The following is a 19858-nucleotide window of genomic DNA, read 5'->3' on the forward strand; positions in this document are numbered from 1 at the left end:
CCGGCGATTAGGGACAACCCTGCACATCGGACACTCTCTTGTGAAAGGACGCAGACACTTGTGATATAGAAAATTGGATTTTTTGCTTATTTGAGCGCTCTCCTCGTGAGCGGACACCCCATCGATAATAATGAACTCTAGGTAATAAAATTTGTCTTGAAGTTTCAAATCAACCTTATGACAGAGCAACACAACTATGAGGATCAGTTTTGTGAAACCTCCATTTCTCCGCGAGAAAGCAAGCTCTCCGTTCGTTTGACTTTAACAAGAGTCTGACATAATACTCTTCCGTATAAACGGAAATCCACCTCCTTTTCTTTGGCGTCCGCTGAGGGAAATAATTCTCGCAGACGGTCAGTACTTCTGACGGACACTTTTTCCAATTCCCGAGAGTGTCCGCTGTAATCGAAATAATTTTCCAAATTTGTCGTGACTTACCAGAAACTTTGACTGTTTTAGTGGGTATTCTCACACTTTCACCGTAACCCAGTTCGGTCTTGGCTTGTATTTCTACAACATAGTTTGTCAGTTCTTCTTGCTTTACTTCCTTGCCAATAAGGTACCTCCTCTTCGAAGCTTCTAGCTCGGTCATCTCCACTGGCGTACCTTTAGGCTCTGAACCCTCGTATTTAGCAGATCCCGTTCGGTAATTTGTAATGATTCCATTGGGTTCTACAGGTGGTTCCCACGTGACCAGGATGTACAACGCAAATGAGTACACTTTCACATCTGACGGGGGTCCAGGAACTAAAAATTAAACACACGCCAAGTTGCAACATAAGTGAAAAAACAGTGAATTTTTAGTATTAGAAGTGGGTGCAGTAAAAACAAGGCAAAAGGGGTGCAACTATTCCGTGAGCGGACCGACATCATAACCCTTGTAATGAACGCCTGGATTGAGTACCTGCTCAAATGCGATTGGACGCGGGGAACAAAACAGCAATTTCAATGCCTCTATAGACCTCCCAAGAACCCCCATTTGTAAAACCGCTGCATTGCATTTGCCTAAATTGACTTCAGTCTAATCTGACATCACTTTTTTATTCGATGATCTTCAGGACGCTAAAATTAAATACATTTCCTTGTTCTGTTTCCTCATTCCAAATTCCCGCTCAATTATATGTTCACTGCGCAGGCGCGCATCTGCGGTATAAACAAATAGCCCATTTCCGAATTACCCTTGGCCTCATTTTCAAAACGAGTCCTCGTGCTCATCCTTTCATATGATAATAAGTTTTCATTCACATACAAATTAAACTCATTTTCACAAGAATGGTTGAGCACCAGGCCTCGTTTTGAAAAAGAGGCCAAGGGTAATTCGGAAATGGGCTATTGAGCTACTGCAAGATTACTTAAACGTACCATCCTCCAAAGAGGAAAAATATGTTTCATCACTTGCTGGGCCTTCCCCTCCGCTGTTGAAAGCCTTTATTGCTACTGTGTAAGAGGTGTAAGGTTTCAGGTCTAAGACTGTCGTTGAAGAGGTAGTTCGCCCCTTTACATCGGTAGAGTTCGCATAGCTTGGAATGGCTCGTCTTCTTCTCCTTGCATTCGCCAAAAGGCTCGTGTCCCAGTAAAAAATCTGCAAGTTTTACACACAAGAAAAGATAAGAGACCTTCAGAGATTATCAGTGGAACTTTAGTTAGAAGTTCCTCGACTCCGACGACTCGAGATTCGAAACACGACCTTAGTTACTTTCTCCACGGAAATGCAATTATCGAGGCTTAAGTAGAGTTTACAAATATTTAGAGCTATTCGCTGTTTGAAACACCATCGAATCAAGATACAAAGAACTTGACCCGCGATTAACTTTTTCACAGCCAAGAAAATCGAACCTCGCAACTAATCTGCGATTCTCGATTTTCTTAACGATCGAGGATGGGGCCTCCAAGTCGACACTATCAAATTACGTTTAAACAATACAGTACATTTGTCCGTCTATGAATCTGTATTTAAATTGTTTAAATTTGTTTTAACTTATCCACATTATCGCCTTCGTTCCGACTGTCACATATAGAAATGTTGGTTTTGAGTCTGTAAAGTAGTTTGTTCCCGGCTTTCAGTTGGAGAAACCGAAGCGAAATAGTGAACGGCGCGAAAAATTCAGATACGAGTCGTTACGCGACCCGACCCAGACCTCTCTCCCTTTTCTTACTTCTCCGCTTCAATCGCTTGTGCACTAACGCGCTTCGTTTTACAAACAAAACGCCTGGACCAGACTAACTGTAAGTTAAGTCCCTTACCCTATATCCATCGACACTTCCTCTGGCCGGGGCATCAACAGGCTGCCATGAAAGCTCCACACTGCGCGCTTGTATTTTCCCCACTTTCACATCTTTCGGTTGGCTTTGAGGTGGATCTTGGCCAGAACGGGATCGTTCGATGGCACTGAAGGGTCCTGGGCCCAAATTGTTCCCGGCGCGAATCCTAAACTCCCAAAGCTCATAGTACCCAGGATTGTCGATTTTAAAGGAGGACGCTTCAGCGGGGATTCTGGTGTCTTGCCATTTGTCAGGAGCATCTTCATTCGCCGTTTCTTCGACTTTTTTGTACTCCAAGAAATAGTAAAATCCGGGTCCGTTCCAGTACACCTTTGGCATTTTCTGCCAAATTAAAATTAATTCTTCTATTCAATTCAAATGAAAATTGGTGCAAATTCTACAATAGAGCGTTTTCCGATCGAGTGTCGTCAAACTAAAACCAAAGTTATCACAGCAGCCAATCAGAAGGAAGGAAAATACGTCCAAGAGCCAATAAGAACTCAAATTAAAGATGATCAAATGGCCGAAAGCGCGGGAAAACGCGGGCGACCAAGTCGTGACTGGTTTTAGTTTTGCATTTGATTTGTTGAGAAAGTGGCGCGAGTTTCCTGGACCAATCACAGAGCGAAGTAAAGCAATACCAAAGCAATCCAGGATTATTTTCAAGTCACGTGGTGAGCTTCGGCCAATCAAAAGGTACTTACCGTCCAAGCAATATCAATTTCACTAGCCCCCTTTGGTACTCCACGCAAGTTCTCTGGGAATTTCTCTGGAGCTGTAAGGAAAGCAGGAAGAAGTCACGAATAAGCGTTGTGTTCGAAAACTCTCGAGTTTTTCTTCTCCCTAGTTTTGTTTCCTTTTACGGATTTCTATGGAAGTTCCAATTTCTTTCGCTTATTTTGCGAGACAGAGGTGGTTCCTACGAAATGCAGGAAATTGGCGCACGGGCACCCAAAAATGATCCCCTCGCGCAAGCATTGCGTTTGACCGCTTTGTTCGCACACAGAAACACAAACACACCTAACTGAGATGTTCTACAAATTCCAGCCTCTGTGGAGAAACTAGGACGACTTGGGCCAAAACTGTTTACAGCTCTCATGCGGAAACGCAGAGTCGACCAGCCGGTAAGCTTAAGCAGGACGGATGTTGCATTTGGATTTGTCTCATTGTAGATGAGATAAAACACATCTGGTTCATGGTTCGATTCCTGTTCAATCAGGAAGTGCAAAATGGGAGCATCATCGGAGGGTACGGTAGTCCATTCAAGTGCTGTTGTGCGACTGATGCACGTTTTCTCATTTATCTTGAGGTTCGTTGGAGGGAACGGAACTCCTAGAGGGAATAAAAAAGGAGATGCTGTTAATCACTGCAGATAAGTTAGTGATCAAAAGTTGACCTAATTAACTACTTGAGGACTGCGATTTATTTCTCTCTTACTTCTATTTCTACTTCCAGATCTGTGAATAAATACCTCTGACAAACCGTGTTCGAGTATCCACAATCGGAACGAAACAATCTTCAAAAAGCTCAAATGCCCGTGGGGGGTGGGAGGGGGAACGTTGAAACTTTGAATCACTCGATGCATTGATGAGAACAAACCTTTAATATTAACTTCAGCTGACGCCTTGTCTTCCGATTTCTTAGGTTCAGGCGTGTAAGCGACACAGGTGTAAATGCCAGCGTCGTTAACACTTATATCAGATATTTTTAAAACGTTTTCTCTTTCTAACCACTCTATCTTTGAGTTGTACTCAACAACTGCGTCATCTCTTTTCCAGTAATACTTTAGTTCCAGTCTTGAATCGGCCACTGCTCGGCAACGAAGGTCGATGTTGACGCGCTCCGGAACAACCTTGTCCTCTGGTTTAACTGTAATTCGTGTTTTTTCTGTGCCAAAGAAAACAACAGATAAACCCTTTAACTTACATGAGTGACTACGACAGAATTTCTCCTTACAATATCAGTACAATATTAAGCAGACACGTGATGAGAATAGAGAAAGCATCACTTAGGGGATTATTAGTTGATCCAATACTAAATTCTTAAAACTAATATCGTAAGATCTATAGAGTAATAAGGTTAATCCAACAGAACCAAATTCTTTCTCTGGACAGGTTGTTCCCGTCAAGATTGCGTGAGAGATTCCTTTCAAAACTTCCCTATCAAAAATCTTTCTTGAAAAAGAAGATAATTTATCCTTCCTGTTCAAGTATATAAAAGCTTTTTCCAGCCTTCAAAGGGATTAAATCAGCAGTGGCAAGTTTCCAAGGACTTGCCACGCTTTTTACTTCAATGACTAATCCCTAACTTCCACTTTATTGATCGACCACATCCTGATTTGTGGAAGTGAGGCAGCGCGGTTGGAGAGTACATGTAAGTATTCCCCGGTTCACGTTCGAACATACACTTCTGCAACTCATGCTTGTAATTCACGCGTGTAATTTGAACGTGTAATTCAGCTACCGCACCGCACCACTCCACTCCACTACAAGCATATGAAAGTGTGCACAATTCCCACGAAAACACGCTTGATACACATGTAATCTGTGGGGCGATATTCGTGAGCGATCCTACAGCAATGTCTATGCTATATCATGACATATTTACCATAAACAATTGCGTCTCCTTTCTCCTCGACCTCGGCCAATAAATTCTTGGCTTTACAACGATATTCGCCCTTATCATCCTCAGTAACATCATTGATCAACAAGACGCCATCTGCCTGAACAGTGTAGCGTCCACCAGTTGTGATCTGTCTACCACCTCTAAACCACTTGAATGTTGGAGGAGGAGCAGCTTCTGGTTCGCATTTTAGAACGCCTTGACTATTTTTGAACAAGTAAAAGGGACCCAGTGGTTGGGAAAACGTTGGTGCTTTAGCTGAAAAGAAAAAATGCAAATCACAGTTATTTAAATGCATAAAGTTGTTTGAATTAACATTTTGATCCTCTATGTTTGACTAGCAACCCTGAATCACGCATAAGGTCACGAGGAAAATGGAAATGATCACCAACTTAACAGGCTCTTGATTGTTCACAAATTCTCCTTGTCAGCACCTTGCAAAATGCATACAATATTGTATCGAGAATAAGCATTCTGATGTTAGGATGTCAATGATAAAAACTTCAGTTACTCACCGCGGATATAGATCCAAGTGGATGATACAATCATTCCATGCTTGTTTTCCGCAACACACTGGTAAACACCATCTTCCTGCATTCTAGCATTTTGGATCCTCAACTTGTCGTTTTCTATTACGACATGTTGACTGTGGAAGTCAAGATAGGGAATTAACTGACTTTTTTCTCCCAGCAATCTGATCACCTCTTCATAAGAGAAGAGTCCAGTTCTATGCCTTAGGGCAAAAAAAAAAAAAAAGCCCTAGCAGAATGTCACCCACATTGCCAATTCGCATTGAAACAAAACAGAGAGTTACACAATAGGCTGCTATGATGGGAATTCAATGTGGCAGTGCTATCACTGAGACACAATATGAGCCCTTATTGGATATGGGCATTCGCTGGTATAGGGGGGAGCTTAATGGGATGAGGGTCCCTACTAAATAGGGGTGCAAACTCAAGCAGGGCACAAACCAGAGAGAAGGCACTTATTGTAATGGGGGCACTGATCAAATCACTACAGTATTCTCCATGCATATAACTTATGTGCATGTAAGAAAGGCTCCACCTCTAAACAGTACATGTTTGAGTAAAAAAGCCACCATCTCAGCCATTGTTTACTTACTCTGATGAGGGAATTATCTTTCCATCTTTGTACCACTTGAAAGATGGCACAGGATCAGCATATACATTACAATGCAATGAGCCATTCCCTCGAATGTCTACCTCCAACTTCGAAACAGGAGCTTTCTCCCACCGTGGAGCGACTAGCCAGATAAGGAAGAAAATTATTCTTTAGCTTATTCATTTATTCATTTGGTAAGGAATTCCAAACCTTTGGACCTTGGTGCATGATTGTAAACTTCTTGATATTAGTTCTGCAATAGTGTGTAGAGCAGTTTCTATCATTCTGAGTATCGTGTGCATGAATTTGACGATGAGTTGAAAAGAGAGTACATGTCAAAAGCATTAGGAATTAAGGAGGTTATTATGATTGGAATACATAAAACAAGCTCCAAGGAAAGCATAAAATTAAACGTTATAAATATCAAGGATATTAAAATTGAGATCTAGGAGTAAAAATACTGATTGAACACCTGAGGGGGGGGGGTGGTGGTCTTAAAATTCTCAATTGAAAGTAATGCTCTCAACCCCCACTATAGTTACATGTTTAGTTGCACCTACAAGACATGTCTGTTAACAAAGAAAAAGTCTTTTGTTGCTTATAATATTCTGGTATGAAGTCGAGGTATTTACACATTCCTCTACACAGAAATCTTTCATGAGCAGAAAGGGACACTTTTGAAAGTGAAAATTGGACTTTTGTTTTGTTTATGCTCTATCATAAGAAGACACTCACTACACAATAATTGAATTTTGCACTGAAATTTGTCTTTAAATTGTAAATCAACAAAAATACCACCTCTGACAAAACACAACAGTGGGAACTGGTTTTATCAAATTTCCATATTGTCTCCATAGGGCAAACTGTCTATTTATTTGATATTATCAATAGTCTAGTATAACATTGGTAGTTCCACATTATGGCCATATTCGTCATGGTGGACATCCAATTCCTGAGGGTGTCCCCTAGCAAAAGAGTTGACTGTACAATCAAACATACATGTACCATGTGCATCACCATGCTTACCTTCAACAATCAGATTTATTTTGTGACTCAGAGGGTTCCCACTGTACATTGAATTCTCTGCCTCGCATGAGTACTCTGTTGATTCATGTTTGTCTTCCTTTACGTCCATGATAATCAACTGCCGTCCAAAGAACAAGTCTGGGATGTCATAGTTATTTTGCCCACTTGTAATCGGCTGACCATCTCTCTTCCAGGTTATTTTTGGAGCTGGCCTGGAAGTTTTCAAAGATAAAGTATTGAGTATTAAAAATAGTAAGTCAAAGTTGTTTTTACCCTTAAAATAATGAGATCTGATTGTTACTTGTAATATTTTTCGCCTCTCTAACTGTTATGCATTACTTTGTAAATAATTTCTAACTGATGAGTTTGAGTATTGTCGCCACCTGTTCACTGGATAACATTTGGATATTTAATGAAGAAGTTACATATTCCATCACTTCTGGGTCTTACAGGGTTAAGAAAAAAGAACAGCATGGAAAAACTACACCAAAAAGAGCAAACAAATCATGGACAATCATATCAGAATACAAGATGGATCTCCTAGTCTCTGAAGGAACAGTGGTCCAGGTTAATCAGATTACACTTTACAGCTCCCAATGTCATCAAAAACAAAGAAATCCACCAAATTACTGCTGCATGATACTTTTCATTCCAGCTTTAACCACAAAAAAAATTATAACCAATTTGAAAACTTTAACCCTGAGATAAGTGATTCACAAATTTGTCAGAAAAAAAAAACACTCAGCAAAATTACACGTACAAGGACATGTCAGTGCCAATGAGATTACAAAAAAGATTGGAAATAACTGATATCAAGATCTTTGGAGTGAAGGGGATTAAATTTTTTTTGGCAAACCATCTATAACTGGATCACCTTCCGACAGCAAGGCAGTAAAGAGTCTTGTTTCTTCCCTCAACGGCTATTTCAACCATTTTTGACAATGAATTTACTTCCCAGGAAGGTGTTCTTTGCGTCTCAGGGTCACCTAATATCAAACATAAAAGAAATAAATACAATTATCAACATAACAACACAAGTAAGACCTACACACGTATATGAACACATAAATGTATACTAACAGATTTAATGATAGAAACTATAACAGTGATGATAATAACAATAACAAAAACAACAGTCATGTGAATGCTGATGTATCCAGAAAATGACACAGGCATTCTCAGAGAAAAAAAGAATACTAAGTGCTCCCAATAAGAATGAAACCTACATGTACTGTGACCTTCTAATTGATACTTCGGATACTACCACCAAGCTACTCTTTGGAAGACCCAGAGCAGGCTAAACTGCTTATTTCTTTTTCAATCATACGCTTTGAAAATTCATCCATTTATTGCTTTATATTTTGGTATAAATTAGCTTTAATATAGTTTATGTATTAGTTGATGCAGCAATTTGGTTGTAACAGAAGAAAAAATACATGTACAGTACTGGCTTCAGGAATAACAGCATTGCATATAATTATGTTTCATGCATTTAAATCCACCATATTGCATGCAATTTACACAAAAAAATTTATCATGTGAATGTCACATGGAAGTAAATAAACTAAAACACATGTAAAAAATTACATGCAAATTCTTCACAGTGAATGCAAAATTTTACTCCCAGCATTCCATGTGAAAGAGGACAGAGTATTTACTGTCATAGTTGGACATAAATTACTAGCACACATACTGCACACATAAATATGCCATCTTGCACATATTTTACATGTGTGCAGGTGCTGCTATTCCTGCAGCCTGTACTGTATGTATGCTCATTTGAGGCAACTGGGTTTGTAAACAGACTAGTTTAAAAACATATCTGCTCTTCCACCAAGATACTGCCAGCTCCATAGTAGGCTGGGGGACACACTTTGTACATGCCAATAGAGCACTGCGAGCATAGATAAAATTAAAAAAATTTCAAAATATTTTAATAACTATTTTCACCTGGACTGCTTCTAGTCACAATCAGAAAGCCAGATTGGTAGATGGTATTTGCTGCAACAATGGTACAAGCAATTCCTTTCAATCCTGAGATTTTGTCCACATCAGCTCGGGTAACGAACATGATGTGCAGCGTACCAAGTGGGGTAATGGCTATATGTTCATCTCTGTTCAGCTGGATGTTTTCCTTATTTGCCCAAGTATAAGAAGCACCATAACTGCCACCATGTGGCGGGCAATTAAAAGAAAAAGGATCTCCAAGATTCACTGTCTGTGCAATGCTTGTTTTAGAGAAAAAATCTTCAACATCTAAAGGAAATGAATATTAACATAAATTCCAAAATTAACAGATCCACAAAACAGTGCTGAACATTTAAATTCATGATAACAATTGTTCAAAATACCAACTTCAAGTTGTTTTGTGCAAGAATAACCATTTTCTTAAAAATTCATGTCTGGCAAACTGCATGATAACCAGGAAACAGGAGAGTCCAAGCTAGGATTAGTTTTAGTTTTAAATACAACACCAGCTGTAACAAACTTTCAGAAGGTCTCATCAGAGGGTTCTTACTTACACTCTTAACATTTTGAAGTGTAAAGTTGACAAAATAAGAGCAACAGTTAATTTATGTCACATCAGCACTTTTCCAGGGATTTCATTAGAAGCCAGCAACTGACGAACTCCAGCGGCCACTCTCCACTATCGCCATTTCACCTCAGTTTTTACATGTTTGTTGGAAAATATTCCATATATTCTAAAGGCAAGTTTTTTGCTGATATTTTCTGGGTGTTGGGTGTTGGGTGATTTTTGTAACAAGTTCTAACAATTCAATCAACAACAGGATTGGTTCACTGTGCACTGTGTCGAATGGACAGAAGAGAAAGACTGGTGACAAATCTACCTTTGTAACTGCTGCACTATCTTCCACCTACTTGTTTTCCAACATATTGTCTACTTCTGAAATTAATGAAATCCCTGCTATTCAGGAGACTTCTTAAATTCATTTGTCAGTTTGACTAAACTTTTTAGTCAGGACCTCAATCAGATGCGTGGGCCTCGGCAAGACAGTCCTCCCCTCCTCCCAGCTATATTTTTTAATGAGCAGTTTTACCCTGTCACTCATTTGAGGCTGACAATTAATTAAGGTCCACCACCTGAGAAAATATCTGTCACTTACACGTTACTGCGACTTGCACCTTTCTACTGAATGTTTCTTTGTTGGTAGTGGTGTCCTTCACAAAACATTGGTAATTTCCACTATTCTCAGCTTCCAGGTAACTTCCAGTTAATGAACCATCGGCACCAAGTGTGTACTTGGCACTTGGAAAAGTAATTTCAGTTTCATTGTGCTTCCAACTCCACTTTAGTGGGTTGTCACCCTGCGCATCACATGGGAGTCTGAAGCCCCAGTTCTTAAAAGCATCAAACTTTTTGCCAGACTTAACTTCTTCTGGCTTTATCAAATTCCCATCCAAGAAACCTACAATTCTAGGAGGGGCAGATTGTGGCTGTGAAACACCTTGACCTGGAAAAATAAAAACACCCAAAATTAGTTCACAAAGATGTGATTTAAGAATAAAAAAGTTATCTTCATCAATTAACATTTGTGACCAGGCACAGGATTTCATACACTAACGCTTTACCGTTAAACGAAACAATCCGTTTACTATCTGTTTGTTATCCGCTTAAAATGGATCATCAAAGCGTTTAAACACTTTGCTCATCCGTTTAACACTATCCACAAAACGTTTAAACGGTTAATCTATCCGTTTAAAAAAAAATCCTTCAATTTAACAGTTGGCCTATCTGTTTAACGCTTACTTGCATCCGTTTAACGTTTTTGAAGAGCAACATGCAGTTTAAAACGGTCCCAAGAAGCATCGTTGAAAATCAATCGCGCTTCGATTAAGCGGCTATGTTGGTCTTTGCTTCAACTTGCCGTTTGCAACTCTCTGGTAGTAAAAGGTCTTCGATTAGAAGAATTTTCAATAGAGATATTGAGACATGAGAGCTCGCATTACCTCACGAAAACAGATGTTCATTAATTAACACAAGGAGAGCGAGATTTGTTTTCATGATTATGCAAATTTATTTCGATAGACGTGTGCGGAAAAATTTACCGAATTGGTGGCTATCGGGTTTCTCATCTTTTATTTCCATTGATTGAAAGGAAACAGAAATTGCTTTATAAAAGCTATAATTACACATTACTTTACGAAATCGAACACTAGATGAAACATGAGCGAAAGAAAGTTGCATATGCAAAATTGTTTCGACGGTGAAATCTACAAATTCAGCGGCTATTTTTACCTACCGTATTTAGTTATCTATAACCGAGCCATTTTTTCACAAAACTTTACCGAAATCTCGAACATTTGAGCTAGAGAATGGTTCTCAGCTTATAGCTGAGTGTTTTTCTAAACATAATTTTTTCGAAACAGCAAATTCAAAGGAAACATAGATATATTCGTGTATAAGCCGAGATATTGCATGCAGAAGTAAATAACAAAACAAGTTGAAGTTTGGTCATCGACTTTAAAAATATGTGATTGCTTCCAACAGAGTGGTTTGTTGTTTTCGGAGCATAGTAAAAGTGGCTAACTGTTCGTCCTCAGCGTCGGTGTGGAATTTGTCGTCCATCTCCTCCTCATCTGCTAGTTCTGCCGTTTATTCGGAGCAGATTGCTTCATCTTCCATGCTGTCTTGAGTATGAGAGAATTTGCAGGTTTTGAACGAGTGTATACACCAAATGCAAATATGACCTCCAATTTGAATTGCCATTGTTCTAGACTGACTAGCCTCATCTTCACGTGGAAACACAAAAGGATATTACGTGTGTGAGAGGCTAGTCAGTCCAGAACAATGGCAATTCAAATTGGATGCCATATTTGCATTCGGTGTAAAGAACTTGCGGACGTGTTTTAAAAATTTCGAAACTGACCAATCAGAATTGCCCATTCCCACAATTGGTAAACAAACTTGTCGCGATCGATCGTCACCTGCTACGGTGTTAAAATTTGCGATCATATATAGAGAAAACTTATCTTGGCTTCCCTGCTCTGTAAACCAATCAAGTAATCTCTCATCCAGCCACAGATATTTCGTTGCACATTTCACTGACATCTCGAGCTCTCCATTAAAGAGGTTCTCTTGATATTTCCTCTAGGACTCACTGATGACTTAGGCCTAGTTTAAACGTCGCGCTACAGTCAAATTTAATTCAGACGAATTTAATTCCATTAAATGCGTCGTTCCATCGACATAAATCGTGGCGTGGTTTTACACGTCAAAATCAATACAGTCGAATTTAATTCTCTTCCCAAATGCAGTGTCTCTGGTCAGAGGTCACTCGAAAAGCTCGCCCCGGGTCCCTGCGGGCTTGCCCCGGGTCGCTGCGGGCTCGCCACGGGACGCTGCGGGCTCGCCCCGGGTTGCTGCGGGCTCGCCACGGGACGCTGCGGGCTCGCCCCGGGTCGCTGCGGGCTCGCTACAGGACGATGCAGGCTTGCCAAAATAAATTAAGAAAATGTATGCATTTCATTCGACGCGACACTAGTGCAACGTTAAAACTGAAGACCCGTTATCGATATTTTATCTGTCTCACCAAGACAAATTTAATTTGTTTTAGACGTCGCGCTATCGTCGAATTTAATTGCTTGTGGGACCTTGAATTAAATTCATCTGTAGCATGACGTATAAACTAGGCCTTACTCTCTGGTTTACTTGGAATGTATTTTCGACGGCCATACTGCATTAAAACTCTTTTCTGTTTTGAAATTTTTGCATTCATTTCAGTTTGCTTGAGAATGGAATTCTTTGAAAGTGGTCTCGGCTTATAGCTGAGTATTTTCAATTTACATATTTTAAGAACCTTCCTGATTAAAACAGACCGAAGTTTAGGGTCTTGGCTTATAGCCCAGATCGGCCTATAGACAAATAAATACGGTACATTATAATCCATTACTTAACATTTTTCACTTGATAGTGCGATTTCATTCGCTAATTTGTTTTTCTGTCGAGAATGTTCAGTCCACATGGTATGATTGACAAATTGCTTGCTCTGCTTATATTTTATGCAAATTTTCAAACGCATTGCGAGCTCTCCAGAGTGAGACACTCTCGGTTCGCTTCACTCACCAGTGGATAGCTTAATTGCAGGCTAGTATTTTAATTTTACATTGTTTTCTATTAGTGTCAGTGAAAAATAATATTAGCATGAAACATCAGTCGCAAGAACAATTTGTACAATTGTTCGCAACGGTTTCTGATCGATATGTGCATGGCTTCCTGCTGTTCTTTAGCCCTCCTGATCATGATCAGTTCAAGGTTTTTGTCCATCCGTTTAACGTTTTAAACTCTCCATTAATAGTTTCTGTTTAACCGTTTAACGTTTTAAGCTATCCCTTTATTTTTTCTCGGCCGTTTAATGGTTTATGGAATCTGTTTTTGGACTTAGCTCTACCGTTTAACGCTTTGGACTATCTGTTTAAATGGATATGCAAACCGTTAAAACGCTCTTACTACCGGTTTACTATCTGTTTACAAACCATTTATTTTCACCAGTTTAACGAAAAAGCGTTAGTGTACGAAATCCTGTGCTCGGTCACATTTTTAAAGCTACTGCAAATAGCTTCCTTTTTTCTGTGTTGCCTTACAAAAAAAATCCTTGACATCCTGGTATTGTATATACAGTAAGTAAGAGCAACCATGCCGTAAGAGCTAGCTGAACCTAATTCAATAGTAAAACTGTACAATCAAAATTCTGATTATCTGAACCTTGATTATCTGAGTTTTTTGATTAACCAGACTTGCTTCTTTGAAACTTTTTTTCGTTAAAGAACATCGCTTGGTAACGTTCAATACTCATGAAAACTTTTTCCTATCAAAGTACATGTAATGAAACACAAATCTGCACATTGTCAAGTTTAATGCACTGTAAGTATACAATGTACTTAAAGCTAGCACTTTACACAAAGTGATTTGAGAATGTTCCTTCATTCTTGCTTAATATTGATTAAATGATACATATATTATTACCTTTCAGTTTTAAAAGATCTGTAGCTCACTAATATTCATATTTTTTCATTATCTAGAGACTAAATTAACCACACTTCCCAGCCCTGACCCTCCAAGGTTTGACTGCACCCATTCATTCTCCTGCACCCACTGCATCCAACCATTCTACTGCACCCAACCATTCCAATGCACCCAACCATTCTAGACACCCATCCATTCTACTGCATCCAACCATTCTACTGCACCCAACCATTCTAGACACCCAACCATTCTACTGCACCCAACCATTCTACGGCACCCAACCATTCTACGGCACCCAACCATTCTACGGCACCCAACGATTCTACGGCACCCAACCATTCTACGGCACCCAACCATTCTACGGCACCCAACCATTCTACGGCACCCAACCATTCTACGGCACCCAACCATTCAACGGCACCCAACCATTCTACTGCACGCAACCATTCTACTGCACCCAACCATTCAGCTGCACCCAACCATTCAGCTCCACCCAACCATTCAACTGCACCCAACCATTCAACTGCACCCAACCATTCTACTGCACCCAACCATTCTACTGCACCCAACCATTCTACTGCACCCAACCATTCAACTGCACCCAACCATTCAACTGCACCCAACCATTCAACTGCACCCAACCATTCAACTGCACCCAACCATTCAACTGCACCCAAGCATTCTACTGCACCCAACCATTCTACTGCACCCAACCATTCTACTGCACCCAACCATTCTACTGCACCCAACCATTCTACTGCACCCAACCATTCTACTGCACCCAACCATTCTACTGCACCCAACCATTCAACTGCACCCAACCATTCAACTGCACCCAACCTTTCAACTGCACCCAACCATTCAACTGCACCCAACCATTCTACTGCACCCAACCATTCAACTGCACCCAACCATTCAACTGCACCCAAGCATTCTACTGCACCCAACCATTCTACTGCACCCAACCATTCTACTGCACCCAACCATTCTACTGCACCCAACCATTCTACTGCACCCAACCATTCTACTGCACCCAACCATTCTTCTGCACCCAACCATTCAACTGCACCCAACCATTCAACTGCACCCAACCATTCAACTGCACCCAACCATTCAACTGCACCCAACCATTCTACGGCACCCAACCATTCAACTGCACCCAACCATTCAACTGCACCCAAGCATTCTACTGCACCCAACCATTCTACTGCACCCAACCATTCTACTGCACCCAACCATTCTACTGCACCCAACCATTCTACTGCACCCAACCATTCTACTGCACCCAACCATTCTTCTGCACCCAACCAGTCAACTGCACCCAACCATTCAACTGCACCCAACCATTCAACTGCACCCAACCATTCAACTGCACCCAACCATTCTACGGCACCCAACCATTCTACGGCACCCAACCATTCTACGGCACCCAACCATTCTACGGCACCCAACCATTCTACTGCACCCAACCATTCTACTGCACCCAACCATTCTACTGCACCCAACCATTCTACTGCACCCAACCATTCTTCTGCACCCAACCATTCAACTGCACCCAACCATTCAACTGCACCCAACCATTCAACTGCACCCAACCATTCTACGGCACCCAACCATTCTACGGCACCCAACCATTCTACGGCACCCAACCATTCTACGGCACCCAACCATTCTACGGCACCCAACCATTCTACGGCACCCAACCATTCTACGGCACCCAACCATTCTACGGCACCCAACCATTCTACGGCACCCAACCATTCTACGGCACCCAACCATTCTACGGCACCCAACCATTCTACGGCACCCAACCATTCTACGGCACCCAACCATTCTACGGCACCCAACCATTCTACGGCACCCAACCATTCTACGGCACCCAACCATTCTACGGCACCCAACCATTCTACGGCACCCAACCATTCTACGGCACCCAACCATTCTACGGCACCCAACCATTCTACGGCACCCAACCATTCTACGGCACCCAACCATTCTACGGCACCCAACCATTCTACGGCACCCAACCATTCTACGGCACCCAACCATTCTACGGCACCCAACCATTCTACGGCACCCAACCATTCTACGGCACCCAACCATTCAACGGCACCCAACCATTCTACTGCACCCAACCATTCTACTGCACCCAACCATTCTACTGCACCCAACCATTCAACTGCACCCAACCATTCTACTGCACCCAACCATTCTACTGCACCCAACCATTCTACTGCACCCAACCATTCTACTGCACCCAACCATTCAACTGCACCCAACCATTCTACTGCACCCGACCTTTCAACTGCACCCAACCATTCAACTGCACCCAACCATTCTACTGCACCCAACCATTCAACTGCACCCAACCATTCAACTGCACCCAACCATTCTACTGCACCCAAACATTCTACTGCACCGAACCATTGTACTGCACCCAACCATTGTACTGCACCCAACCATTCTACTGCACCCAACCATACAACTGCACCCAACCATTCTACTGCACCCAACCATTCTACTGCACCCAACCATTCTATTCATCATTACAGTAATTTATAATTGGCCCATGAGAGACTTAACCATTAGAACTGGTCTCAGAAACTCATGGGGATAATCAATAATTGAGATTTTATCATACAGTCTCAAGGCTGTGCTCCAATAAAAATTGAAGGGATTCCACTGCTCTGAAACTGAAATCCAGGGTGCCCAGCATAGGCTTTTTTCTGAAAAAACTGAGTTGCCCAAGGACAAAAAGAAGGCACCAGGGGAGGGGTCACTGGGCACTGCTAGACCACAGTCCTGAGTTTGAGGTGGATCATTTGAATAAAATAACGAAAGGTACAGGCTGTAATCTACACAAAAAAAATTATGATCCTTTATTAGTTGCAAATTTATTAAAATCAACTAAAATTACCATTTATCAGAGTCGCAATGCTTGACATCCAAAGTAATAGAGCCAAATGCCGCATTGTGAAGACTTGTGCCTAGGAGAAAAAATAACATTCTTTGAATCGTCACTTACACGTACAATACATTTCGGACTCAATATGACAGAGTTCACACTTAAACTCCATAGATCTGATTGCAAATTCCACTCTCTAACTGCAATACATTTCTTGGTAAGTCACAAGCTGCCCTGATGGTCCCTGAATGGTGTCATAAATAAGAACACAGAAAGACCTGTCCTCTCCAAGAGATTTTCACAGCAAGGTGAATCAGGACCACAAGTGGTTCCTCCTTTTCAGCTTAGTTCAAATTCATTCAGGGCTTGACACTAACAGTAGCCCACTAGCCACAGACTTGTAGAAATTCAGTTTTGGCGAGTGGTTTCCGATTTCCACCGACCAGTTTGGCTAGTCGATAAACAAACTGAAATTGTCATAACATCTAAGACGTCACTAGCCACTTAGCTAGTAAGTTGAAAAGTTAGTTCATTATATGAGTTTCAAAGAATATATTGATTTAAGGGTGCCCCATGGAACACTGGGAGTGGGGTGCATGCACTACTCGTGAAAATTGTACATTTCAATGTACAATCTTTGGAAAAACAATTACCATCAAAACTGCCTCAAGGTGACAGTTGTTCTGCTCCAAGACACAATCTAATTGTGGGAAAATATGTTATATCTAATTACAGAATTCTGTGATCACAGATGGGCATGAAGGATATTAGTAAAAAGCTAGGTATTAATCAAAGTATTGTTTACATGTCTGTTAGATAAACATACCATATCGAACTTTTTGGCATGAAGGCGTTTCATAGAAAAATGCATTTTGAAAATTTTTATCCAATGGCAGAGAATGATAGCCTGAAGCAATCATTTCCTGCTCTCTTATGAACTACGTACTTGACGAGATTCCAAAGACAAAGGAGGTATCACACAATCATAATAAGAAAAGAAACAGACGGTATCTTCACGCCAATAGTCGTACCAAAAACTGCTGTATAATTCGGTGACTGGCGTTCTTGACCCGTATCAAAAGTTGGGTAAGGAAGATGTGAGAACACTCAAATGTTTCTTTCGTCCTTTGAAGTGCAAGAGAGCGTTTTCCTGAGGTCAGTCGGTGGCTAGATGCGTTGTAATATTCAAAACAACAACGTATGTTTGGAGACAGCTTGCAGGAAGCCTCTTTGACACGTACAGTTAGTTTACAACACGCGCTCTGAAACACGAAATTTTTTTCGAACAAATTGCCGACAAAATTCATTACATTTTCACGGAAAACCTGCTCGAGAAGTACACTACATCGTCTTTTAGTATACAAAGAAGTCGCCCAAGTCACATTCAAATGTAAATTCACAAAAAGTAATTATGCTAATCAGCGAAAATGAAACCCAGCAAGTATTAGTGAAGAAAGAAGACGCTACTGAACGCTACTTCAAGCACGAGACTTACGATGACTTCACCAAGACAGATTTTTAGAATACAGCCATGGCAACTTTGTGCGATCATTCGCGTCAGACATGCGACAACTGCCAATGCACTAACGACAATGTACGGCGATTATTTGCGACACGAAATCACAATATCGTTGGATACAAATAAATGAATCGAGGCGGAACATAACCTCCGCTGAAAACGTTTGACCGCCTTCAAAATCGGCCAGAAGAGAAAATGAAAGTAACAGTGTCGAAATAACTTTTCGTGTTAACCGAGGTAAGAAATCGCTAAAAAGAGAAGTGAAGATTACTTCTCCTCGATCAAGTGTTCCAAAACGGATGACTCATGCATGCCCACTTTCGTAATTTTCATAGTTGTCTTTGGAAGTATACCTGCGTTCTACTTAAAATCATGAAATGTACTATTCGCATAGGTTGTCCACAAAGGCAACTGACGATGTAACCTGAAACTTGCCCATTTAATTAAGAAAAAAGTCGACTCGGTCTTCCCAAAGAATCGTAATCCCTGTCGATTTGGAAACCGACCAATCATTTTCACATCGGTATAAGTGTTCATGACAAGCGCATGAAAACACAAATCGGCCAAAGTTAAAGCTAAATTGGGGATAACTAACACAATAATTTATCTCACAGGACTCGTACCAATCGATGGCCAAAGAAATAATAATTAAAAAACAAACTTGAGCCACGAAATGGTGCCAAAGTCTATAAAATAAGTATCTGACAGGAACGTTCGTTCTACTCCAACGGGAAACAAATTGTGAAGACGACTTGAAAGTAACGTATTATGCTAGCATTTAAACCAAAAATCTTTACATTTATCGTATCTCACCTTTTACAAAGGCACCTTCCAACCAAAGAATAAAAATCGGTAAGGCTTGAACGGAGATAAATTGAGAAAGACGGCTAGACACATTGTTGTGCCAGACTGATGAACTACTCAGAACAGGTGACAAAATCTGCTGAGTTTTTTCCCTACGCTGCAGTAAAGATCTAAAGCCGTTAAAAACAAATTAACGCTAGCGCCGTTGGTCTTGCTCATTAAATTAATTATGCACACAGCCGTAAGCCACACCAAGCAGCCGGCTGGCGTAAGTTCACTTAAAGGCGAAAGGAAAATACAATCCGGAACTACATTGGTTTTACTTAAATGCCCTAGGATTGGTGAAAAAAATTGCGTCACCCTTTCAACCAATCAGATGCAAAACTATAATAATAGAATTCACAACGTCTCACCCACTTTTCACTATGGTTTTTTCACTGACCCTTTGAGAACTTTTTCTTTGAGGGAGGGGGGGGGATGGGTGGTGGTGAGTTAATGTGAGTACATTCAACAGCCTCTAGCATGATGCAGACAAGTGAAATTAAAGGCGCCCCGCTCCTTCCTCTACCCGACAAGGTCGGCTTAATCAATGGCCTTGAACTTAAATATACCT

General features: G+C 40.9%; 1 protein-coding gene across 3 annotated transcripts in view; it reads right to left on the reverse strand.

The window, feature by feature from the left end:
- The window catches only part of LOC148729831 (fibronectin type III domain-containing protein-like), a 30153-nt gene extending 10754 nt beyond the window's left edge, over positions 1–19399 (reverse strand). Inside the window, exons 1-15 of one of the 3 annotated variants that reach the window (XM_088759990.1) lie at positions 19255–19396; positions 16935–17004; positions 10158–10505; positions 8983–9288; positions 7907–8018; positions 7033–7244; positions 6007–6148; positions 5400–5530; positions 4870–5142; positions 3862–4149; positions 3283–3594; positions 2967–3037; positions 2245–2604; positions 1363–1582; positions 439–747 (exon numbers count right to left, since the gene is read on the reverse strand). In XM_088759990.1, the coding sequence (XP_088616116.1) occupies positions 439–747; positions 1363–1582; positions 2245–2604; positions 2967–3037; positions 3283–3594; positions 3862–4149; positions 4870–5142; positions 5400–5530; positions 6007–6148; positions 7033–7244; positions 7907–8018; positions 8983–9288; positions 10158–10505; positions 16935–16989 (3139 nt within the window). In that variant the 5' untranslated portion in view covers positions 16990–17004; positions 19255–19396. Of the gene's footprint in view, positions 1–438; positions 748–1362; positions 1583–2244; positions 2605–2966; positions 3038–3282; positions 3595–3861; positions 4150–4869; positions 5143–5399; positions 5531–6006; positions 6149–7032; positions 7245–7906; positions 8019–8982; positions 9289–10157; positions 10506–16934; positions 17005–19254 lie in introns of all 3 variants that reach the window. The other 2 variants (XM_088759991.1, XM_088759992.1) reach the window with 2 other exon arrangements.
- Between the last annotated feature and the right edge of the window lie 459 nt (positions 19400–19858).

The sequence above is a fragment of the Stylophora pistillata genome, chromosome 5, assembly GCF_964205215.1.
Source record: "Stylophora pistillata chromosome 5, jaStyPist1.2, whole genome shotgun sequence".
NCBI lineage: Eukaryota > Metazoa > Cnidaria > Anthozoa > Scleractinia > Pocilloporidae > Stylophora > Stylophora pistillata.